The sequence below is a fragment of the Bombina bombina genome, chromosome 6, assembly GCF_027579735.1.
Source record: "Bombina bombina isolate aBomBom1 chromosome 6, aBomBom1.pri, whole genome shotgun sequence".
NCBI classification, from domain to species: Eukaryota; Metazoa; Chordata; class Amphibia; order Anura; family Bombinatoridae; genus Bombina; species Bombina bombina.
In genome coordinates this window covers 105,284,668-105,310,826 of record NC_069504.1, presented here as the reverse complement: position 1 = coordinate 105,310,826, position 26,159 = coordinate 105,284,668, and the positions used below count along the sequence as shown (strand labels likewise).

Below are 26,159 nucleotides of genomic sequence, written 5' to 3'. Positions count from 1 at the left end.
TTCCCATTCCTGAAACTGTCATTTAAGGAATTTGATCAATTTTGTTTTATATGTTGTTTTTTCTATTACATATTGCAAGATGTCTCCGTTTGTCCCTGAGTCAGAAGCCAATTCTGGAAAAATGCTTAACTGAGTTTCAGTTCTACCAAAGCTAAGTTCATTTATTTTAAATGTTATAAATGTTTATCTTTAGCTATGGTTTGTAATAAGTTATTATGATATACTTTTACATGCAGATTCCATTAGTATTTATGCTTTATACATTTCCATTCTTAAGTGCAAGAAATGTTTAGAAGATTTATAAGAAATATTTTTTCTGATTAAGGCTATGTCTGACTTTGTGCCTTCTAATACGATTTTTAGGTCTTTTTCACTTCTTTTTTAATTATTGAAGTTTCAAATGACCAACAACATACTGATTTATCCTTCTCTGATGATGTTTTTTTCTCTTTCAGAAATTCTCTTCATCAGATATTGACACTAACAAATCTACTTTTTTATATAATTTTTTTATTATTAAAGTTCATTTGTTCTTTGTTGAAGAGGTGTTGATTATTTTGGATATTAAGGTAACTAGTTCTTTAAGACTAGCTGACACTATTTCTGCCTTTTTATTCTTCTGTGATTTCAGAGGTTTTCTTTCCAATTCCCCATACTAGGGAATGGAATAGGCTGAGAATTTTCTTTTATTTTTAAACTATATTCTTTGTCAGCAGTTAAATTCAATTTGGAGGGTTCTCCAATTTATTGGAGCTATCTCTACTCCTACTAATTATGCTATTGTTTTTTATAGCAAAATAGTATTTATTTTCCTTTATATAGTTGTATCTTATTTTTGGAAAATTATTTAGTTTCAGGTACTTTTCTTGGTCCTGTGATATTGCAATTGCTTCATTTTTTCTGTTTACTTTAAGATCAAGTATCAGATCATGATTTATTTTAGCATTGTTAAGGGACAACATTTACTAGACTAGGTGCCGTTGCATTTGTCTTGTTGTTTTGCATTTTGCAAGTCCTCTGTTTTGACTGGTCCTTTAAACTGGACTATCATGCTAATGATTTCATTTGTGTCTTCATTTTATTGAATGAGGGTTAATCTATGTCTTTAGCTATTTTAGCTAGAAGAATTCTGTGATTTTTAAAAAAAAAAAAAAAAAGAAAATCCATATTTCTTTTGTTCTAAGATAATCAATTATAATTGGATTCAATTCTTAACTGTTACTATGGGCTTCAAGATTGAGTTCTAAGACTAAAACTTTAAGCTTATACTAGTTTGGTTGTTCTTATTAAGCAACGAATCCTGAGTTCTTTCCCAAGTAACATGTTTTTAATTGGGGTTCGAAATTAGCTCCCTAATGTTGCGATGCACGTGCTGTATTCCAGCTTGGCTGGTAAGGGGCAGGTTAAGACTTCTTTGAAATTTATTTGGTTCTATTTTGTCCAAATTTCTTTGATTTTATTCCAGTAAGGCTAACACTTTCTTTCAGTGTGTTTCTGTCCTATATATTTTGGATACTGTTGAAGCATGGCTGGGTACCCATGGGGTTCAAGCGCTGCTCAGACCTGGATCTTCTGGGTTTTTTATGCCAGTTCCTTTTCTAGGAACTGGGTTTTGGAGTTTTATTCAAACTATTCTGCCTTTTTGTGGTCATTGATAGCATTATTTGTTTTCTTTAGATACAATAAATGCATATTCTTCATTTTTCTGTTTTCATTCAGATTATTTCCTGAGGATGCGGATTCTCATATGTTTCATTTGCTCTTCAGGACATAGTTAGCGGATCTTTTTTCAAAAGCTCTTGATTCCTCACGCAAGGGTCACCTTTTTTTAGGTTTCCAGATTGTTTATGTCACTATCTTTGTCTCTATCAGACAAGGGACAATTTGTATTGGGTTCCGTCTGTCGGTACCTTTAGTCTCTATTATTTCCTTCAGTTGCTATATATGCATAGAAGTTTTAACAGCATTGGATTAAATTCCCTTTGCTCATTTTCAATGGAAAGATCCTTTCCAGCTTTTTATGAGTGTTGTTTCTTCAAGAACATGGTTGGATGATCAATTAACCAATCAGTTTGTTGATTCCTCAGACAAGAGTAACCTTTTTTAGATTTCCGGATAGATTCAGTGTCCATGACTCTGTCTCTGTTGGATAGGAGACGTCTGAAATTGGTTTCAGCTTATCGAAACCTTCAGTCTCAATCATTCCCTTCGGTAGCCTTATGCATGGAAATTCTAGGTTCTTATGACTGCTGCATTGGACGTGTTCCCCTTTGCTCATTTTCACATGCAACCTCTTCAGCTCTGTATGCTGAACCAGTGGTGCCGGGATTATACAAAGATATCTCATTTAATATCTTTAAAACTGATTGTTCGACACCCTCTGACGTGGTACAGACCACCATCGTTTAGTTCAGGGGGCTTCTTTTTTTCTTCCAACCTGGACTGTGATCTCAACAGATGCAAGTCTGACAAGTTGGGGAGCTGTATGGGGGTTTCTGACAGCACAAGGGGTTTGGGAAATCTCAGGAGGTGAGATTACCAATCAATATTTTGGAACTCCGTGCAATTTTCAGAAGCTCTTCAGTCATGGCCTCTTCTAAAGAGAGAATCGTTCATTTGTTTTCAGACAGACAATGTCACAACTGTGGCATATATCAATCATCAAGGAGGGACTCACAGTCCTCTGGCTATGAAAGAAGTATCTCGGATACTGGTATGGGCGGAATCCAGCTCCTGTCTAATCTCTGCGGTTCATATCCCAGGTATTGACAATTGGAAAGCGGATTATCTCAGTCGCCAAACGTTACATCCGGGCGAGTGGTCTCTTCACCCAGAGGTGTTTCTTCAGATTGTTCAAATGTGGGGACTTCCAGAAATAGATCTGATGGCTTCTCATCTAAACAAGAAACTTCCCAGGTATCTGTCCAGATCCAGGGATTCTCAGGCGGAAGCAGTGGATGCATTGTCACTTCCTTGGAAGTATCATCCTGCTTATATCTTTCCGCCTCTAGTTCTTCTTCCAAGAGTAATCTCCAAGATTCTGAAGGAATGCTCGTTTTTTCTGCTGGTGGCTCCAGCATGGTCTCACAGGTTTTGGTATACGGATCTTGTCCGCATGGCTTCTTGCCAACCGTGGACTCTTCCGTTAAGACCAGACCTTCTGTCTCAAGGTCCTTTTTTACCATCAGGATCTCAAATCCTTAAATTTAAAGGTATGGAGATTGAACGCTTGATTCTTAGTCAAAGAGGTTTCTCTGACTGTGATTAATACTATGTTACAGGCTTGTAGATCTGTATCTAGGAAGATATATTATCGAGTCTGGAAGACTTACATTTCTTGGTGTCTTTCTCATCATTTTTCCTGGCATTCTTTTAGAATTCCGAGAATTTTTCAGTTTCTTCAGGATGGTTTGGATAAAGGTTTGTCTGCAAGTTCCTTGAAAGGACAAATCTCTGCTCTTTCTGTTCTTTTTCACAGAAGGATTGCTATTCTTCCTGATATTCATTGTTTTGTACAAGCTTTGGTTCTGTTATTAAGTCAATTTCTCCTCCTTGGAGTTTGAATTTGGTTCTGGGGGCTCTTCAAGCTCTTCCGTTTGAACCTATGCATTCGCTAGACATTAAATTACTTTCTTGGAAAGTTTTGTTTTCTTTTGGCCATCTCTTCTGCTAGAAGAGTTTCTGAATTATCTGCTCTTTCTTGTGAATCTCCTTTTCTGATTTTCCATCAGGATAAGGCGGTGTTGCGAACTTCTTTTACATTTTTACCTAAGGTTGTGAATTCTAACAACATTAGTAGAGAAATTGTGGTTCCTTCATTATGTCCTAATCCTAAGAATTCTAAGGAGAGATCATTGCATTCTTTGGATGTAGTTAGAGCTTTGAAATATTATGTTGAAGCTACTAAGAATTTCCGAAAGACTTCTAGTCTATTTGTTATCTTTTCCGGTTCTAGGAAAGGTCAGAAGGCCTCTGCCATTTCTTTGGCATCTTGGTTGAAATCTTTAATTCATCATGCTTATGTCGAGTCGGGTAAATCTCCACCTCAAAGGATTACAGCTCATTCTACTAGGTCAGTTTCTACTTCCTGGGCGTTTAGGAATGAAGCTTCGATTGATCAGATTTGCAAACAGCAACTTGGTCTTCTTTGCATACTTTTACTAAATTCTACCATTTTGATGTGTATTCTTCTTCTGAAGCAGTTTTTGGTAGAAAAATACTTCAGGCAGCTGTTTCAGTTTGATTCTTCTGCTTATAATTTCAGTATTCTTCATTATAAGGTTTAAACTTTATTTTGGGTGTGGATTATTTTTCAGCGGAATTGGCTGTCTTTATTTTATCCCTCCCTCTCTAGTGACTCTTGCGTGGAAGATCCACATCTTGGGTAGTCATTATCCCATACGTCACTAGCTCATGGACTCTTGCTAATTACATGAAAGAAAACATAATTTATGTAAGAACTTACCTGATAAATTCATTTCTTTCATATTAGCAAGAGTCCATGAGGCCCACCCTTTTTTGTGGTGGTTATGATTTTTTTGTATAAAGCACAATTATTCCAATTCCTTGTTTTTTATGCTTTCGCACTTTTTTCTTATCACCCCACTTCTTGGCTATTCGTTAAACTGATTTGTGGGTGTGGTGAGGGGTGTATTTATAGGCATTTTGAGGTTTGGGAAACTTTGCCCCTCCTGGTAGGAATGTATATCCCATACGTCACTAGCTCATGGACTCTTGCTAATATGAAAGAAATTAATTTATCAGGTAAGTTCTTACATAAATTATGTTTTTTTGTTTTCTGTGAATGTAACTGATAGTGATCTCATTTTATTTTTCTTTGTACTTGTATACCATTTGCATCACTGTCTGAATGCTGTATCCTACACTAAACCTCAATAAAAAAATAAAAAAAATTAAAAAAAAGAATATTTTTATATGAACAAGACACAAAAACGTATAATAATAAAAAAAAGATAATATATATTTTTAATACTTTCCTAAAAACATTAGCGACATTTCATACAAATGCTTCCTATGTTAGGATGAGCCATAGAAAGGCAGATATTTTGCAGCTGTTTGGATTTTTCGGCACAATTAAGCCTTTTGGAAGCCAGATATTCATATAGGTGCAAATCCCCAAATCCGGAATTCCAAAATCCAAACTTATTATGAAATCCAAACTTTTTTATTAATATTGTTTAAAAAAAATTCCCCTCCTGTAAATCACAATATTCTCTACCCGTGTCTGTTGTTTTTTGTTTTTGTGTTCTACATTCCAAATAGTCTATATTTATTTAAAATAACAAATATTACCTTTCTGATTACAGTACTGTACTATCTTTCTGAAAGTACTAGATATACAAAAGTAATTAAAACGATATAAAACTACCTTTAGTTAGCGTGTATAAACTGTATTATGACATCTAAATATTGCCTAAATTACATAAGATATTGTTGTTTACACTTGGTGCAATGTCCTCTCCAAACTGTCCCATTTTTTAGATGCAAATATTCCAAAATCAAAACTTTTCCCAAATCCAAACCTTTTCTGGTACCAAGCAGATTGGATAAATGGATTTCTACCTGTATCATATTATGTATCTTTTTAGAAAGGTTGGATTAACCTTTAAAAATAAGGTATTGTTTATCCATTTACTGAGACTATGGCCAGTATTTATCATATTACGACAAGGACAACTAGAGAACCTGTCTGCTTGTAATCTCGGTGAGCAGGCTGCAGATGCTATATGTCCTCTTCCAGCATTTAACACTGCATAAGGAAATTCTTGTGCCTCGCTGCCCCCATATCAGTTGCAGAACAGTCAATCACCCCAACACTTATGTTCTTGGAAATAAAATTGTGTATTTTACTTGCATTTTAAATAAGTATAGAAGTTTATATTCCTTGGCCCCTTGTAATTATATTACTGGCACTATATATACAAATTCCAATAATGTTTCTTTAATTATTGCCCAGAAAAGTGTTAATGAGATATTCTAGTAGAGGCCTCTTGCATTTTAAGACAACTTACAGCTATTTCAGAAGTTAGGATCCATACATATATATGAAGTTTTTTTAAAAGAAATTATCTACTTTATTCAAAAAAAAGGTCCGTTTGTTTGTGTTGCTCTTCTAACACAAACAAACAAACGGACCTTTTTCATTAGATGCAAATTAGTACCATCACTGCAAGTCAATCTACCCAGAGGCTAGACTGCCCTCCTCCCCACATTCTCTTCCAGCTTCAGTTTCAGTGATACAGCTGTATTGGACGGCATCTGGTCTTGGTGAGGATTGTCCTACATCAGCCAGCTGGTTTGTTGTAGAATACCAGCCTGCATCTACTGGCACAATTGAGTGCCATCTCACTTGTGAGTACCCTGTATCTTTCCATCACTGGATAATCTGGTTATTGATTTATCTACACATGTGGCGCCTTTGTCCTTCTTTTTGTTTTTACGCTGCAGAGTTTCATCATCTTATTGGGTGAAGTCAGAGTGCTGCCTACCACGTCCTTCGCCATTTGAGGATATCCATTGGACTTTTAATATTGCATCCAAAGACTGGTTTTACTCCTTTTTTGTTTTATTGGTAACATTTATCATTCCTGTTTATTCTTTTTCCTTTTATTGGGGGTCATTATTTTGATCACTATAGTCATTGTTGTTCATATTTTTAGCGCCTCCTATAGGAGCTAGTGGTTTAGAGTGTTGGTGCTTATACCGTTCTATACCATTACTCCTCTGTGTACTTTTTTCTCTACCTATTCCAAGGGTAACTGCTTGAATCAATCAGGAGTCAGCTTTGGTAATCTTAATTGCTCCAGCCCTACAGAACATGGTATCCGGATCTAGTGCATATGTCTTCATCTCCTCCATGGCTTCTTCATCTAAGACAAGATCTGTTGTCTCAAGGGTGTTTTTTTACATCAGGATCTCAATTTTCTATGTTTAATGATGTGGAGGTTGAATGCTTAGTTTTTAAACCTAGAAATTTAACGGATTTATCCAATATCCTAAAAAGCGCTTATTTCTGCTTTATCTGTTCTCTTTCATAGCTGATGCATTCCTGATCAGACTTTTGTCCAGGCACTTGTAAGAATTAGGCCAGTTGTGAGAACTGTTTGTCCGCTCTGGAATTCGAATCTAGTAATTTCTGTTTGCAAGGTCCCCCATTTGAACCAATGCATTCCATTGATATCATTTTATCTTAGAAAGTTATTTTCTTCTAGCAATCTCTTCAGCTAGGAGAATTTGAATTATCAGCAATGTCATGTAAATCTCCATTTTTAGTTTTTCACAGAGATAAAGCTGTACTTTGTACTAAATACGATTTTCTTCTTTTTAAAATATCAATCAGGAGATTGTTGTTCCTTCTTTGTGTACAGATCCTGCTAATTCTAAGGTACAACATTTACATAATCTTGATGTAGTGAGAACATTAAAGTTCGGTCTTTAAGCTACTAAGGAATTCAGATAATTTTCCAGCTTGTTTGTTCACTACTCTGGGACTCATAAAAGGCAGAAGACTACTATTGTAGTTTTGGCCTATTGTAGTTTTGGCCTCTTGGCTCAAACAGGTAATCACAAGGCCTTCTTGGTGGCGAGAATTTCACCCCTAAACATATCACAGCCCATTCTACAAGTTCAAGTTCTACAATTTCCTGGGCTTTCTAAATGCTGCATATTTGAAGCAGACTTGCAAAGCTGCAACATTGTCTGCTCTGCATACCTTTTCAAACATTTTTCGCTTTGATGTTTTTGCTTCTTCGAATGCAGCTTTTGGCAGGAAAGTCATTCAGGCTACAGTGTCTGATAAATAGGAACTGCCTGAATATTGTCCCACTCTTTACGTAACATGGACTATCTTCATGGGTATTAATCCCACATGTTATGGATCCCTATGGGCTATCATCATTATACTAAAGAAAACATATAGTGTAGTGATAGCCCAAAGTCTCTGCCCTTTTGATTTGTTGGGGCAGCAGTTCTAATTTGCACCTCTATAGACCCTGCTTTTGTCTTTCCTACCTATCTGTTTTCTGCTCGGCTATGCGTTAAACCGAGGATAGGTGGGTGGTGGGAGTTAATTTAAGCTTTTGTGTGGGTTCTTGACCTCCTCCTAGTGACAGGATTTTTTTACCCACATGTTATGGAGCCCTATGGACTGTCATCATTCCAAAAGAAAAGAATTTATCTGGTAAGCATAAATAATGTTTTTAAATTGGTTTTCAGATTGTGCACCCAGATACCCCCTGGCCACTGCTTTTGCAGTAAATAGTTCTGCTAATTTGAAGATGACCACTCACCCCAATCTATCCTTTGGGGTGGTCGTCTTCTGATAGGCAGAACCACCTGCTGCTAGTTCACCTTTTGAAGAAACATTACAATTTGAATGTATGTGCCATTTCTTCATTAAATTAAATTTTATATTTTTATTTTTTTACTGCCCACCCTTGTTTTGTTTTTTTCTCCTTGATAAATCCTCAATGATGAGGGCTTCTTGAGTGAGCCAAGAATACTGGAAACTACATAATTCTTAACAAAAAAGGTGCATATCTTGGCTCATTTCCCAGACTTCTACTCACCACTTAATCTCACAATCTGGTGTTGTCATAATATTCAGGTATCAGTGAGGACTATAAAAAGATACTAATGAAGGATAGAGTGGAACAAATATAACAGTAGATGCAAACATGTTGAATTAATAAAATGTACTGAAAGTATTCCACGAAGACCAAATTAGCATTTTAAAATGGGAAGACCCAAGATTTTGAAGGCTATGGCCTTTCACTTAAAGGGACACTCAAGTCAAAATTGAACTGTCATGATTCAGATAGAGCTTGCAATTTTAAACAACTTTCCAATTTACTTACATTAACAAAATGTGCACAGTCTTTTTATATTTACACTTGAGTCAACAGCTGCTACTGAGTTCAGACTAAGTGCTATCGCATTGTCTTTTTATTATGCATTTGTTGATTCACAGTATTCAACTTAAAGGACTAGTAAATACATTACAACTGCATAACTGAATGCCCTATGAATTACTCCTGTCTTTACTCTATCTATCAACAGTTTTTGCCCTCCAGCTTTTCCGGACATCAGTTTGTTCTCGAGAGTCTTTGTAGATGCAGTGGCGATAGCAGTTGTTGGCTTCTCCATGACCATTTCAATGGCAAAGATATTTGCTTTTAAACATGGCTATGCAGTAAATGGGAACCAGGTAAGGATATAATTAATGTGTGTGTATATTTATTGATTGATATAGATTTGTGTATGTATATGTAAATTATGACCATTGGGGGATACTCCTCTGTGGTCCTGGGCCTATTACTATTTGGCTAAATGCAGTAACTAACGCTTACATTTTGCTTTTAATTTAGATGTATACTTTCAAGAGAGTGCCAGACTTGTGTCATGTTAATATTTTTGTTTAGTAATCTTCCCTATGGGCTTTGCACCAAGGCTGGTCTGGTGTTAACTGCTTGAGTCACTGAAAGCTGTGCAGTTGTCTGTGAGTGCTGTTGAGTACTCCAAGCTTAAACATCTTTGCAGTGACAAGGGATGTGTACCCAGTCTAATTTTAAAGTGTAGTCCATTTATGTTTTTTGTACATGTGACGTGTCTAGGAAAATTACAAAAATCGTGTGTCACCCTTGTTTGTAACTCAGTTTGTTGAAGGAAGGTATTTTGTAGCTGTAGGTTAAGGACCCAGGGAGGAAGAGACCTTGACATTGTCCTGGGCCTATCCCCATTTGACCAAATGCTGTAGCCAACTTCCATTTTGCTTTTATTCTAGCTTTGTGGTATGTGTGTAATCATTATTTGCATGTTTTTCATATACAGGAACTGATTGCTTTGGGACTTTGCAACTCTATAGGGTCTTTCTTTCAAACATTTTCTGTGACTTGTTCCATGTCTCGTAGTCTTGTTCAGGAGAGCACAGGAGGAAATACACAGGTAAAGTGAACCCTGTCTCTCTCTCTCTTTGTCTATCTCTCTCTCTCTCTCTCTTTGTCTCTCTCTCTCTTTGTCTCTCTCTCTATCTCTCTCTCTCTTTGTCGCTATCTCTCTCTTTGTCTCTCTGTCTCTCTCTCTCTTTTTGTCTCTATCGCTCTCTCTCTTTGTCTCTCTCTCTCTTTGTCTCTCTCTCTATCTCTATATCTTTCTCTATGTCTCTCTCTCGCTATATCTCTCTCTATATCTTCAAGAACATCAGCAGTGACCCCCAAAGAATGGGTATGCTAAAGAAAGTTTGCTTCTATATACTATCTGCAAATACTTGAATAAAGATGTATTAAAGATATATTAAAATGTAGCTTTTAATTAAATTTCTTTTAAAAAGCAGCAAAAAAAAGCTATGAGAGCTGCTTGTTGCTCACACGCACACACTTAAAAACACACCACCAGTGTGTATATATAAGATAAATAGTAACTAATGTTGAAGTCAATATCGATTGAATAATAATGCTATAAAAATGAGGCTAATACATTTCCGGTAGCAACACTGAGTACTGTGTCTTTAAATATCTTTTTTTATCTATGGTTCAGCTTGCTTGTATTGCTTTTCCTCAGACCAGACACAATATTACCAATGTTACCCACTCATAGTGATACTAAGAGCATACCATACAATGCCTAATGATCGAATATATAATATTCTGACAAATTAAAAGAGGCATGTATGACACATAGTAGTGATTGGTTGATTCCGTTTTACCTTTCACCTATTATGAATAAGACACGCAAGTTGTAAAGACAGGCATTCCAGAAAAACGGCATACTTATAATATGCAGATCTAGCAAAGATGCACAAGTGATGAGTACAAATTACATTTGATTTTTTAATATATAATTTATATTCCTTATCAGTAGTTACCAAATAAGAAATTGAATGCTATTTTTTTTTTTGGTAACAAGCTTTCTGACATAGTGACATCACAACATGTTTGATTGACATCTTTAGTAGCCTATTGATACGGAAGCTGGCTACCTATTAGCATTGAGGGGCATGTACTTACCACGCCATAAGAGAGCTCACCTTGCAGCCACGCGTACCACTCTGAGGAAGCGTATGTGAAACGCGACCGCGTCAGGGGATTTTTTTGTATTTGAATCTGCCCTCCAGTTGTTACAAACAATATTAGAAGCTAATGTTGACTTAGTTAAAAAATTTACTATGATATATTTTGCTAAAGTGTGGTTTGCTCTTAGTATCACTATGAGTGGGTAACATCGGTAATATTGTGTCTGGTCTGAGGAAAAGCAATACAAGCAAGCTTACAAAACAAGCTGAACCATAGATAAAAAAAAGATATTTAAAGACACAGTACTCCGTGTTGCTACCGGAAATTTATTAGCCTCATTTTTATAGCATTATTATTCAATCGATATTGACTTCAACATTAGTTACTATTTATCTTATATATACACACTGGTGGTGTGTTTTTAAGTGTGTGCGTGTGAGCAACAAGCAGCATAGCTTTTTTTTTGCTGCTTTTTAAAAGAAATTTAATTAAAAGCTACATTTTAATATATCTTTAATACATCTTTATTCAAGTATTTACAGATAGTACATAGAAGCTTTAGCATACCCATTCTTTTGGGGTCACTGCTGATGTTCTTGAATTTAATTATTGCTTAAAGTTTTCACTTATAGATTTATCTGACAAGGTGAACTATTAGGTATTTATATATACTAGTCTCTTTCTCTTTTCTCTCTCTATCTCTCTCTCTCTTTGTGAACATGTTGTTTGGTCCCCTTTTATATCTATACAAGGCTGAGTTACATTTCTATGCATCTATTGACTGATTTATTATTTGGATTTATTTTCAAGAACCTACAATTATGTTGTGTCTAGGAAATATAATTCCCCTTTTTTACACTTAATTCTTGATAGCTGGATAACCTTATTTTTGCTACTTTTTACTAACTTTAGTGATATTGATCAGTGTGTCAAATTAATTTAGTCATGTAAGGAATTCAAAAGTATTAACTGATCTTTAGAATCACAAAACGGCTACCTCCAAACATATAACCACTCACCAAGACACTGAAATTCCCCCTTTGCAGTTAAAATTAAATTATGCCTCCCTTAGCAAAGAAACACAAACCCTGTCCAGCACACTAGGACCACTACACTCGGGCATCCTACTTACTAAATGCCATTTTCACAGAGAAGATAATGTAATTGCTTGTGACATCCCTAATCATATTAGGGCTCATGTAGGCTCTTTGGGAAACATTGCAATATATAATTAAAATTAAAAAATGTTAATATTTCTTTCATGTAATTAGCAAGAGTCCATGAGCTAGTGACGTATGGGATATACATTCCTACCAGGAGGGGCAAAGTTTCCCAAACCTCAAAATGCCTATAAATACACCCCTCACCACACCCACAAATCAGTTTTTACAAACTTTGCCTCCCGTGGAGGTGGTGAAGTAAGTTTGTGCTAGATTCTACGTTGATATGCGCTCCGCAGCAGGTTGGAGCCCGGTTTTCCTCTCAGCGTGCAGTGAATGTCAGAGGGATGTGAAGAGAGTATTGCCTATTTGAATTCAATGATCTCCTTCTACGGGGTCTATTTCATAGGTTCTCTGTTATCGGTCGTAGAGATTCATCTCTTACCTCCCTTTTCAGATCGACGATATACTCTTATATATACCATTACCTCTATTGATTCTCGTTTCAGTACTGGTTAGGCTTTCTACTACATGTAGATGAGTGTCCTGGGGTAAGTAAGTCTTATTTTTGTGACACTCTAAGCTATGGTTGGGCACTTTTATATAAAGTTCTAAATATTTGTGTTTAAACATTTATTTGCCTTGATTCAGGATGTTCAATATTCCTTATTTCAGACAGTCAGTTTCATTATTGGGATAATGCATTTGAATGATCATTTTTTTCTTACCTTAAAATTTGACTTTTTTCCCTGTGGGCTGTTAGGCTCGCGGGGGCTTAAAATGCTTCATTTTATTGCGTCATTCTTGGCGCGGACTTTTTTGGCGCAAAAAAAAAAAATTCTTTGTTATTTTTCTTTGTTATTTCCGGCGTCATACTTGTCACCGGAAGTTGTCATTTTTGACGTTTTTTGCGCCAAAAGTGTCGGCGTTAAAATATGGGCGTCATTATTGTCTCCAAATTATTTAAGTCTCATTGTTTATTTGCTTCTGGTTGCTAGAAGCTTGTTCACTGGCATTTTTTCCCATTCCTGAAACTGTCATTTAAGGAATTTGATCAATTTTGCTTTATATGTTGTTTTTTCTATTACATATTGCAAGATGTCTCAGATTGACCCTGAATCAGAAGATACTTCTGGAAAATCGCTGCCTGATGCTGGATCTACCAAAGTTAAGTGTATTTGCTGTAAACTTGTGGTATCTGTTCCTCCAGCTGTTGTTTGTAATGAATGTCATGACAAACTTGTTAATGCAGATAATATTTCCTTTAGTAATGTTACATTACCTGTTGTTGTTCCATCAACATCTAATACTCAGAGTGTTCCTGTTAACATAAGAGATTTTGTTTCTACAGGGAGTGCAGAATTATTAGGCAAGTTGTATTTTTGAGGATTAATTTTATTATTGAACAACAACCATGTTCTCAATGAACCCAAAAAACTCATTAATATCAAAGCTGAATATTTTTGGAAGTAGTTTTTAGTTTGTTTTTAGTTTTAGCTATTTTAGGGGGATATCTGTGTGTGCAGGTGACTATTACTGTGCATAATTATTAGGCAACTTAACAAAAAACAAATATATACCCATTTCAATTATTTATTTTTACCAGTGAAACCAATATAACATCTCAACATTCACAAATATACATTTCTGACATTCAAAAACAAAACAAAAACAAATCGGTGACCAATATAGCCACCTTTCTTTGCAAGGACACTCAAAAGCCTGCCATCCATGGATTCTGTCAGTGTTTTGATCTGTTCACCATCAACATTGCGTGCAGCAGCAACCACAGCCTCCCAGACACTGGTCAGAGAGGTGTACTGTTTTCCCTCCTTGTAAATCTCACATTTGATGATGGACCACAGGTTCTCAATGGGGTTCAGATCAGGTGAACAAGGAGGCCATGTCATTAGATTTTCTTCTTTTATACCCTTTCTTGCCAGCCACGCTGTGGAGTACTTGGACGCGTGTGATGGAGCATTGTCATGCATGAAAATCATGTTTTTCTTGAAGGATGCAGACTTCTTCCTGTACCACTGCTTGAAGAAGGTGTCTTCCAGAAACTGGCAGTAGGACTGGGAGTTGAGCTTGACTCCATCCTCAACCCGAAAAGGCCACACAAGCTCATCTTTGATGATACCAGCCCAAACCAGTACTCCACCTCCACCTTGCTGGCGTCTGAGTCGGACTGGAGCTCTCTGCCCTTTACCAATCCAGCCACGGGCCCATCCACCTGGCCCATCAAGACTCACTCTCATTTCATCAGTCCATAAAACCTTAGAAAAATCAGTCTTGAGATTTTTCTTGGCCCAGTCTTGACGTTTCAGCTTGTGTGTCTTGTTCAGTGGTGGTCGTCTTTCAGCCTTTCTTACCTTGGCCATGTCTCTGAGTATTGCACACCTTGTGCTTTTGGGCACTCCAGTGATGTTGCAGCTCTGAAATATGGCCAAACTGGTGGCAAGTGGCATCTTGGCAGCTGCACGCTTGACTTTTCTCAGTTCATGGGCAGTTATTTTGCGCCTTGGTTTTTCCACACGCTTCTTGCGACCCTGTTGACTATTTTGAATGAAACGCTTGATTGTTCGATGATCACGCTTCAGAAGCTTTGCAATTTTAAGAGTGCTGCATCCCTCTGCAAGATATCTCACTATTTTTGACTTTTCTGAGCCTGTCAAGTCCTTCTTTTGACCCATTTTGCCAAAGGAAAGGAAGTTGCCTAATAATTATGCACACCTGATATAGGGTGTTGATGTCATTAGACCACACCCCTTCTCATTACAGAGATGCACATCACCTAATATGCTTAATTGGTAGTAGGCTTTCGAGCCTATACAGCTTGGAGTAAGACAACATGCATAAAGAGGATGATGTGGTCAAAATACTAATTTGCCTAATAATTCTGCACTCCCTGTAAATCCATTAAGAAGGCTATGTCTGTTATTCCTCCTTCTAGTAAACGTAAAAGGTCTTTTAAAACTTCTCATTTTTCAGATGAATTTTTAAATGAACATCATCATTCTGATTCTGATAATGATTCCTCTGGTTCCGAGGATTCTGTTTCAGAGGTTGATGCTGATAAATCTTCATATTTATTCAGAATGGAATTTATTCGTTCTTTACTTAAAGAAGTCTTAATTGCATTAGAAATAGAGGATTCTGGTCCTCTTGATACTAAATCTAAACGTTTAAATAAGGTTTTTAAATCTCCTGTAGTTATTCCAGAAGTTTTTCCTGTCCCTGGTGCTATTTCTGAAGTAATTTCCAGGGAATGGAATAATTTGGGTAATTCATTTAGGTCTAATAATCGTTTTCGTTCCTTTCGTCACAATAAGGAACAAAAGCCTGATCCTTCCCCTACAGGAGCGGTATCAGTTTGGAAACCATCTCCAGTCTGGAATAAATCCAAGCCTTTTAGAAAGCCAAAGCCAGCTCCCAAGTCAACATGAAGGTGCGGCCCTCATTCCAGCCCAGCTGGTAAGGGGCAGATTACGATTTTTCAAAGAAATTTGGATCAATTCAATTCACAATCTTTGGATTCAGAATATTGTTTCAGAAGGGTACAGAATAGGCTTCAAGATAAGGCCTCCTGCAAGAAGATTTTTTCTTTCCTGTGTCCCAGTAAATCCAGCGAAGGCTCAAGCATTTCTGAAATGTGTTTCAGATCTAGAGTTGGCTGGAGTAATTATGCCAGTTCCAGTTCTGGAACAGGGGCTGGGGTTTTACTCAAATCTCTTCATTGTACCAAAGAAGGAGAATTCCTTCAGACCAGTTCTGGATTTAAAAATATTGAATCATTATGTAAGGATACCAACATTCAAAATGGTAACTATAAGGACTATTCTGCCTTTTGTTCAGCAAGGGCACTATATGTCCACAATAGATTTACAGGATGCATATCTGCATATTCCGATTCATCCAGATCACTATCAGTTTCTGAGATTCTCTTTTCTAGACAAGCATTACCAGTTTGTGACTCTGCCGTTTGGCCTAGCAACAGCTCCAAGGATTTTTACAAAGGTTCTCGGTGCCCTTCTGTCTGTAATCAGAGAACAGGGTATTGTGGTATTTCCTTATTTGGACGATATCTTGGTACTTACTCAGTCTTCTCATTTAGCAGAATCTCATACAAATCGACTTGTATTGTTTCTTCGAGAACATGGTTGGAGGATCAATTTACCAAAAAGTTAATTGATTCCTCAGACAAGGGTACCCTTTTTAGGTTTCCAGATAGATTCAGTGTCCATGACTCTGTCTCTGACAGACAAGAGACGTCTAAAGTTGGTTTCAGCTTGTCGAAACCTTCAGTCTCAATCATTCCCTTCGGTAGCCTTATGCATGGAAATTCTAGGTCTTATGACTGCTGCATCGGACGCGATCCCCTTTGCTCGTTTTCACATGCGACCTCTTCAGCTTTGTATGCTGAACCAGTGGTGCAGGGATTATACAAAGATATCTCAATTAATATCTTTAAAAACGATTGTACGACACTCTCTGACGTGGTGGACAGATCACCATCGTTTAGTTCAGGGGGCTTCTTTTGTTCTTCCAACCTGGACTGTGATTTCAACAGATGCAAGTATGACAGGTTGGGGAGCTGTTTGGGGGTCTCTGACAACACAAGGGGTTTGGGAATCTCAGGAGGTGAGATTACTAATCAATATTTTGGAACTCCGTGCAATTTTCAGAGCTCTTGAGTCATGGCCTCTTCTAAAGAGAAAGTCGTTCATTTGTTTTCAGACGGACAATGTCACAACCGTGGCATATGTCTATCATTAAGGAGGGACTCACAGTCCTCTGGCTATGAAAGAAGTATCTCGAATACTGGTATGGGCGGAATCCAGCTCCTGTCTAATTTCTACGGTTCATATCCCAGGTATAGACAATTGGGAAGTGGATTATCTCAGTCGCCAAACGTTACATCCGGGCGAATGGTCTCTTCACCCAGAGGTATTTCTTCAGATTGTTCAAATGTGGGGACTTCCAGAAATAGATGTGATGGCTTCTCATCTAAACAAGAAGCTTCCCAGGTATCTGTCCAGATCCAGGGATCCTCAGGCGGAGGCAGTGGATGCATTGTCACTTCCTTGGAAGTATCATCCTGCCTATATCTTTCCGCCTCTAGTTCTTCTTCCAAGAGTAATTTCCAAGATTCTGAAGGAGTGCTCGTTTGTTCTGCTGGTGGCTCCAGCATGGCCTCACAGGTTTTGGTATGCGGATCTTGTCTGGATGGCCACTTGCCAACCGTGGACTCTTCTGTTAAGACCAGACCTTCTATCGCAAGGTCCTTTTTTCCATCAGGATCTCAAATCCTTAAATTTGAAGGTATGGAGATTGAACGCTTGATTCTCAGTCAAAGAGGTTTCTCTGACTCTGTGATTAATACTATGTTACAGGCTCGTAAATCTGTATCTAGGAAGATATATTATCGAGTCTGGAAGATTTACATTTCTTGGTGTCTTTCTCATCATTTTTCTTGGCAATCTTTTAGAATTCCTAGAATTTTACAGTTTCTTCAGGATGGTTTGGATAAAGGTTTGTCTGCAAGTTCCTTGAAAGGACAAATCTCTAGTCTTCCTGATATTCATTGTTTTGTACAAGCTTTGGTTCGTATAAAACCTGTTATTAAGTCAATTTCTCCTCCTTGGAGTTTGAATTTGGTTCTGGGGGCTCTTCAAGCTCCTCCGTTTGAACCTATGCATTCGCTGGACATTAAATTACTTTCTTTGAAAGTTTTGTTTCTTTTGGCCATCTCTTCTGCTAGAAGAGTTTCTGAATTATCTGCTCTTTCTTGTGAGTCTCCTTTTCTGATTTTTCATCAGGATAAGGCGGTGTTGCGAACTTCTTTTAAATTTTTACCTAAGGTTGTGAATTCTAACAACATTAGTAGAGAAATTGTGGTTCCTTCATTGTGTCCTAATCCTAAGAATTCTAAGGAAAGATCGTTGCATTCTTTGGATGTAGTTAGAGCTTTGAAATATTATGTTGAAGCTACTAAAAATTTCCGAAAGACTTCTAGTCTATTTGTTATCTTTTCCGGTTCTAGGAAAGGTCAGAAGGCCTCTGCCATTTCTTTGGCGTCTTGGTTAAAGTCTTTGATTCATCATGCTTATGTCGAGTCGGGTAAAGCTCCGCCTCAAAGGATTACAGCTCATTCTACTAGGTCAGTTTCTACTTCCTGGGCGTTTAGGAATGAAGCTTCGGTTGATCAGATTTGCAAAGCAGCAACTTGGTCTTCTTTGCATACTTTTAGTAAATTCTACCATTTTGATGTGTTTTCTTCTTCTGAAGCAGTTTTTGGTAGAAAAGTACTTCAGGCAGCTGTTTCAGTTTGATTCTTCTGCTTATAATTTCAGTTTTTTTCATTATAAGATTTAAACTTTATTTTGGGTGTGGATTATTTTCAGCGGAATTGGCTGTCTTTATGTTATCCCTCCCTCTCTAGTGACTCTTGCGTGGAAGATCCACATCTTGGGTAGTCATTAACCCATACGTCACTAGCTCATGGACTCTTGCTAATTACATGAAAGAAAACATAATTTATGTAAGAACTTACCTGATAAATTCATTTCTTTCATATTAGCAAGAGTCCATGAGGCCCACCCTTTTTGTGGTGGTTATGATTTTTTTGTATAAAGCACAATTATTCCAATTCCTTATTTTTTATGCTTTCGCACTTTTGTCTTATCACCCCACTTCTTGGCTATGCGTTAAACTGATTTGTGGGTGTGGTGAGGGGTGTATTTATAGGCATTTTGAGGTTTGGGAAACTTTGCCCCTCCTGGTAGGAATGTATATCCCATATGGCACTAGCTCATGGACTCTTGCTAATATGAAAGAAATGAATTTATCAGGTAAGTTCTTACATAAATTATGTTTTCTTTCATACAGGTGGTGAGAGTCCATGATCCATTGCTCATGAGAATTACCTTTCATGATTACTAGGAGGAGGCAAAGATTCTCAAACTCCCACATTACCAGAAACTAGTCTTGTCTTTGCCTTAGGAGAAAGGTAAAGAATGAAGATGTGCATATGATTTTTCAGAGAGAGGGGCTTTCAGGCCTATTTTCCCCTCAGAGTACAGTGTTTGTCAGAGGGATGTATATGGGGTATGGTTAGTGGCTCTTTTGTTCACCTCATGGGAAATTTTGTCACAAACCTTCCATAGTGGTCGCATGGACTTGTCTTTGCCTCCTCTTATGGATCTACAATTTACTCCTATTCTATAACCTCTGCTGATATGTTTTAGTACTGGTTTGGCTTTCTCCTGTTTTTTTATTATAAAAAAACAACACCCTAGGTATTAGGGGGCGCACTGAATAACAATAAAATATATAAAAATATTCTAATTCACAAAGGTAAGAGTCACAAATTAAGAACTAATGTCCAAATAGTTCCTATGCACAGCAGGGATGGGCTAACGTTTTGCAACATTCGAAAAATGAAACTAATTTTAACATGTTCGTTCCTTTCGAATGTTTGTACAACATTCTAACATTCGTTTTATGTAATTGTATTTCTAATGCTTTCTTTAAATGTAATATTTGATTCTAATTTTTCTAATAATTCGATTCGAGTTATGCAATATTCAAATAAAAAAAAATTCAATTGATATATTTATAATAGTATTTCTAATGCTTTCGTTAAATGTATCAATTTACTAAATTCCCTAACACATGAACTATTGAACGTCTGAATTGTTATGTATCCTTTGTTACAATATTATTTAATTCTATCTAAGCAGTAACCTCAAACGTGTTATATATTTATACATAACAATATTTTTGATTAATGGAATTATTAATATTAATAATCGATCATAAAACTATCGTCAGCAATATCTCCAATTAATATAGTGAAATTTGTCAATACACTCCATTGAAACGTTATATAATCTCTATTGTGTATTCCAGAATGATATTGAGATCTCTAGAAATGTATGACAATAAAATTATTATAAACATTAATATTTAATCTCAAATTAAATTAATTCCTGAATTCTGATCAGTTAATCTTTATATACACTTTGATTATATTTATGTAGCAACTGAACATCACCTATGACCATTTATATCTATCAATTGATCAACACAACTTTAAAATATTAAGCAGGCCATAGAGAGATTTAGATTAATTACTATTCAATAGATATTGTCTATTGTCCTATAAATGGAAGAAATATTTCTATAAATTAACCTTAACTTGAAATGAATTCAACATCAGATATCACCATTAAACTTACAAGTGAATTTGTAATTAGCAAGCAACACTTACTCCAATACCAAATATGGACTACTTACTTAACAATGCTTAGTTAACAATATAACCAAATCTTTCAACACAAATCTTACCAAATCTCAATAAATCTAATGGAATTTCCAGAAAATATTTTTAACCCAATATAATCTAATATACTTCACTTAAACCCAGAGATTGTTACACAATAATGCCAATTCAACATATACCAATTAATCTAGCATGAGATAACTTCTTAATTAGCCACAATGAAACAAATTCTAAAATATATCACAAAACTACAAATAACTTATGACATTAAAATACATAAATCCTTTCTTAATAATAATATGTAACACTAGTACACTTACTACCCTGGTCTAATTAATATTAAATATAAGAATAAGATACCTTTTAATTTACAGCTGCAGCTATACTATGCTATAATGGCTTTCTTTGCTAAGGCCTATTTAATATATAAAAGAAATGAAATGCACATACATTACCAGATAACCAAATTGAGAATTTCAGCTTCCAGATATTCTAGTGGTCACAAGGGTACAGGTCACAGAGTATCTCTCTTGTCCACAGAGAGTGTTCCAGCCAGGAGTCAGAGAAAGTATAGGCCCAAAATGTGTGTATCTCTCTCTTACAAAGTGAGACTGCCCCCTCTTGCATAGAGTGAAAGCCTATATTAGTCATAAGCCACTCCTTCATTCTCTAATCATTCCAATAGGATCTGGTTACGCCCTTTGAGCCGGAGCTCACGTCTCATAGGTTACTGGGAATGCCACTCCTAACAGCCAAACCTTTTGGCTGTAGTACTGGTTTTAGCCCATCGGAGGAACAACAGGAATGGGAATGTTTCTCAATCACAGGGATATATATATATATATATATATATATATATATATATATATATATATATATATATATATAAATAAATAAAATCAAATATATATTTAATACACTGATATTTTATAGATATTTTATAGATCAATAAACTATTTGGTCAACTCGATATGGTATTATTTAGTTTTCCTGAGCATGTGTGTTTTAATACCAATCATTAGTATATTGATTTAGTATTAGACATATTTCTAATTGCATATCTGCTTACATATAAAACACATATATTCAGTGTGTGTCTCAATACAATTCTACTTAATATTTTAAGAGATGTATTCTAAAAGTCACATTTTTATGAGGGGACTTAAAAGGATTTTATTTAATACTTTCAGTATTATATTAATTGATATATCAGTTAATTTAATATACTGGTATATATTGCATTTCCCAGTCACCATCTTATATCATATATGTAATTGGATGTGAGCTCTGTAGTAACTAATTATATAGATATATTTATTGGATTCTCATTTCTTATTAATATAATTATACTCCATATTTAGTACATCTCTTGATAATGTTATTTTGAATGCACGAAAACACAGATATGATATAATTCATTGGACAACTTATTGAAGATGTATTCATTTCCAAACCTCATTGGAATCAGATTCTGGAATAAAGCAAATGTTGTTTTATTTTAAAATACTGTCAAACATTTTAAATTCACCAATGCAGCCATTTATTTAATATAGCATACATTTATTCATTATGGTATATCAGGCATAAATGTATATTTTCCAGACCTATATATATATATATATATATATTTAATACAATCTGAGTATTTTAACTATATGAACTTAAATACAAGTCATTTCATATGGCTCTTAGCCTCCCATATGCCGGCATCTGAGATATCACTTTTCCAGACAAGAATTGTGTATTTAAGGGTTGCAGGAATTACAGTGTTTTGTTTATACATACATAGTGTAAATTAACTACTTACCAAAGATTTTGCTTGCTAGCTTCAAAGGACAAATTACTGTAGACTGTCTCTTCCTGACTACAGGAGGTCTGTGGTGATCTAATGAACCGGCATCCGCTGTGGGTGATTACCCCTACCTGGAGTTAGTGAGCTGGGACACTGAAAGTTCTCAGACTGTGTGAATCAGCACAATCAAGTGTTGCAGGTTTTGTGAGTATATATATGTTTGTGATTTTCAAGATAAGGCTAGAGAATTCACCAGTAATCCTAATTGCCCCAGATTGGCCTCTCTTTGGTATGCAGATCTGGTTCAGATGTCCAGTTGCCCTCCTTGACCTCTTCCTCTACAACCAGACCTTCTATCTCAAGGGTCGTTTTTCCACCTGGATCTCAAATCTCTAAGCTTGGAGATTGAACAATTAGTTCTTAAAGGACCAGTAAATACAGTAGATTTGCATAATCAACAAATACATGATAAAAAAACAATGCAATAGCACTTAGTCTGAACTTCAAATGAGTAGTAGATTGTTTTCTGATAAATTTCAAAGTTATGTCTATTTCCACTCCTCCTGTATCATGTGACAGGCATCAGCCAATCACAAATGCATATACGTATATTCTATGAATTCTTGCACATGCTCAGTAGGAGCTGATGACTCAAAAAAAATCTTAATATAAAAAGACTGTGCACATTTTGTTAATGGAAGTAAATTGGAAAGTTGTTTAAAATGCAATGCTCTATCTGAATTATGAAAGTTCCCTTTAAGCATGGAGGTTTCTCTGATTGAGACTTTGATCAGGGCTTGTAAGCCTGTGACACGGAAAATGTATCATAAGGTCTGGAAGGCTTTTATTTCTTGGTGTATGATCAAGGTTTTTCCTGTTATTCTTTTACAATCCCTAGAATTTTGCAATTCTTACAGGATGGTTTGGATAAAGACCTATCTGGCAGGTCTTAAAAAAATATTTCTGCTCTTTCAGTTTTGTTTTGTAGGAAGATTGCTAATCTTCCTGACATTCGTGCTTTTGTGCAGGCTTTGGCTCAAATTAATCCTGTGATCAAGCAAATTTCTCCTCCCTGGAATCTTAACTTGGTGTTGAAGGTTTTGCAGGCTCCTCCATTTGAGCCTATGCATAAAGTGGATATTAAGCTTCTTTCTTGGAAAGTTTTGTTCCTTTTGGCTATCTCTTCTGCTAGTGAAGTATATTAATTATCTGTTCTTTCTTGTGATCCTCCTTACTTATTTTCAGCAGGGATAGGCAAGGTGTCCGTGACTAACCCTTGCAGTGTCTGCCACAACCTTAGTATATACATCTTTTCTTTCCGATTAAATAATAGGAATAAAAAAAAAATATGTAGTGTGAATAAAGTTAGTGGCTTGTCAAGAGACTGCTAGCGATATTGGGTGATAAGTTATAGAATAAATAAAGCCTGAGTGAAATACTGGATGTGTATCTGCATCTGTATAATAACACCCAGCTCTATAAAAAGACACAGTAGTGACACTGGCACATGCGTATAGCCAGACAAGGGCTGGTTATAGGGTCATTGGTATCTGCATCAGTATAATAACACCCAGCTCTATATAATGACACAGTAGTGACACTGGCACATGCGTATAGCCAGACAAGGGCTGGTTATAGGGTCATTGGTATCTGCATCTGTATAATAACACCCAGCTCTATAAAAAGACACAGTAGTGACACTGGCACATGCGTATAGCCAGACAAGGGCTGGTTATAGGGTCATTGGTATCTGCATCAGTATAATAACACCCAGCTCTATATAATGACACAGTAGTGACACTGGCACATGCGTATAGCCAGACAAGGGCTGGTTATGGGGTCAGTGGTATCTGCATCAGTATAATAACACCCAGCTCTATACAAAGACACAGTAGTGACACTGGCACATGGGTATAGCCAGACAAGGGCTGGTTATGGGGTCAGTGGTATCTGCATCAGTATAATAACACCCAGCTCTATACAAAGACACAGTAGTGACACTGGCACATGGGTATAGCCAGACAAGGGCTGGTTATAGGGTCAGTGGTATCTTCATCAGTATAAAAACACCCAGCACTATATAATGACACAGTAGTGACACTGGCACATGCGTATAGCCAGACAAGGACTGTTTATAGGGTCAGTGGTATCTGCATCAGTATAATAACACCCAGCACTATATAATGACACAGTAGTGACACTGGCACATGTGTATAGCCAGACAAGGGCTGGTTATAGGATCAGTGGTATCTGCATCAGTATAATAACACCAAGCACTATATAATGACACAGTAGTGACACTGGCACATGCGTATAGCCAGACAAGGACTGTTTATAGGGTCAGTGGTATCTGCATCAGTATAATAACACCCAGCACTATATAATGACACAGTAGTGACACTGGCTTATTGCTATAGCCAGAGGAGGGCTGGTTATAGGATCAGTGGTATCTGCATCAGTATAATAACACCAAGCATTATAAAATAATGTTTTTAATGTCAAATGTACCTTGGTGTCCTTCACTAAGGTCTGTACTTTGGAAAATGTCCGCCACAGCCTTTGTCTGTGCCTATCCCTGATTTTCAGTCAGGATAAGACTGTTTTAAGAACTAAGTTTGACTTTTTGCCTAAGATGGTATCTATAGATAACATTAGTCAGGAGATTGTTGTCCCTTCTTTATGTGCTAATCCAGAGAATTTGGATGTTGTTATCGCCTTGAGTATTATGTTGATTTCTTTCATGTAATTAACAAGAGTCCATGAGCTAGTGACGTATGGGATATACATTCCTTCCAGGAGGGGCAAAGTTTCCCAAACCTTAAAATGCCTATAAATACACCCCTCACCACACCCACAAATCAGTTTTACAAACTTTGCCTCCAAGGGAGGTGGTGAAGTAAGTTTGTGCTAGATTCTACGTTGATATGCGCTCCGCAGCAAGTTGGAGCCCGGTTTTCCTCTCAGCGTGCAGTGAATGTCAGAGGGATGTGAAGAGAGTATTGCCTATTGAATGCAGTGATCTCCTTCTACGGGGTCTATTTCATAAGGTTCTCTGTTATCGGTCGTAGAGATTCATCTCTTACCTCCCTTTTCAGATCGACGATATGCTCTTATATTTACCATTACCTCTACTGATTCTCGTTTCAGTACTGGTTTGGCTTTCTACAAACATGTAGATGAGTGTCCTGGGGTAAGTAAGTCTTATTTTCTGTGACACTCTAAGCTATGGTTGGGCACTTTATTTATAAAGTTCTAAATATATGTATTCAAACATTTATTTGCCTTGACTCAGAATGTTCAACTTTCCTTATTTTCAGACAGTCAGTTTCATATTTGGGATTATGCATTGAATTATCATATTTTTCTTACCTCAAAAATTTGACTTTTTTCCCTGTGGGCTGTTAGGCTCGCGGGGGCTGAAAATGCTTCATTTTATTGCGTCATTCTTGGCGCGGACTTTTTTGGCGCAAAAATTCTTTTCCGTTTCCGGCGTCATACGTGTCGCCGGAAGTTACGTCATTTTTTTGACGTTATTTTGCGCCAAAAATGTCGGCGTTCCGGATGTGGCGTCATTTTTGGCGCCAAAAGCATTTAGGCGCCAAATAATGTGGGCGTCTTATTTGGCGCTAAAAAATATGGGCGTCGCTTTTGTCTCCACATTATTTCAGTCTCATTTTTCATTTGTTTCTGGTTGCTAGAAGCTTGATATTTGGCATTCTTTCCCATTCCTGAAACTGTCTTATAAGGAATTTGATCTATTTTGCTTTATATGTTGTTTTTTCTCTTACATATTGCAAGATGTCTCACGTTGCATCTGAGCCAGAAGATACTACAGGAAAATCACTGCCTGCTGGATCTACCAAAGCTAAGTGTATCTGCTGTAAATTTTTGGT

The 26,159-nt window shown here is 36.6% G+C and overlaps 1 protein-coding gene across 1 annotated transcript in view; it reads left to right on the top strand.

Moving 5' to 3' along the window:
* The window catches only part of SLC26A5 (solute carrier family 26 member 5), a 328,189-nt gene that overhangs the window by 248,678 nt on the left and 53,352 nt on the right, over positions 1–26,159 (top strand). Inside the window, exons 9-10 of the mRNA XM_053716543.1 lie at positions 9,079–9,226; positions 9,850–9,963. Of these exons, the coding sequence (XP_053572518.1) occupies positions 9,079–9,226; positions 9,850–9,963 (262 nt within the window). The remainder of the gene's footprint in view (positions 1–9,078; positions 9,227–9,849; positions 9,964–26,159) is intronic.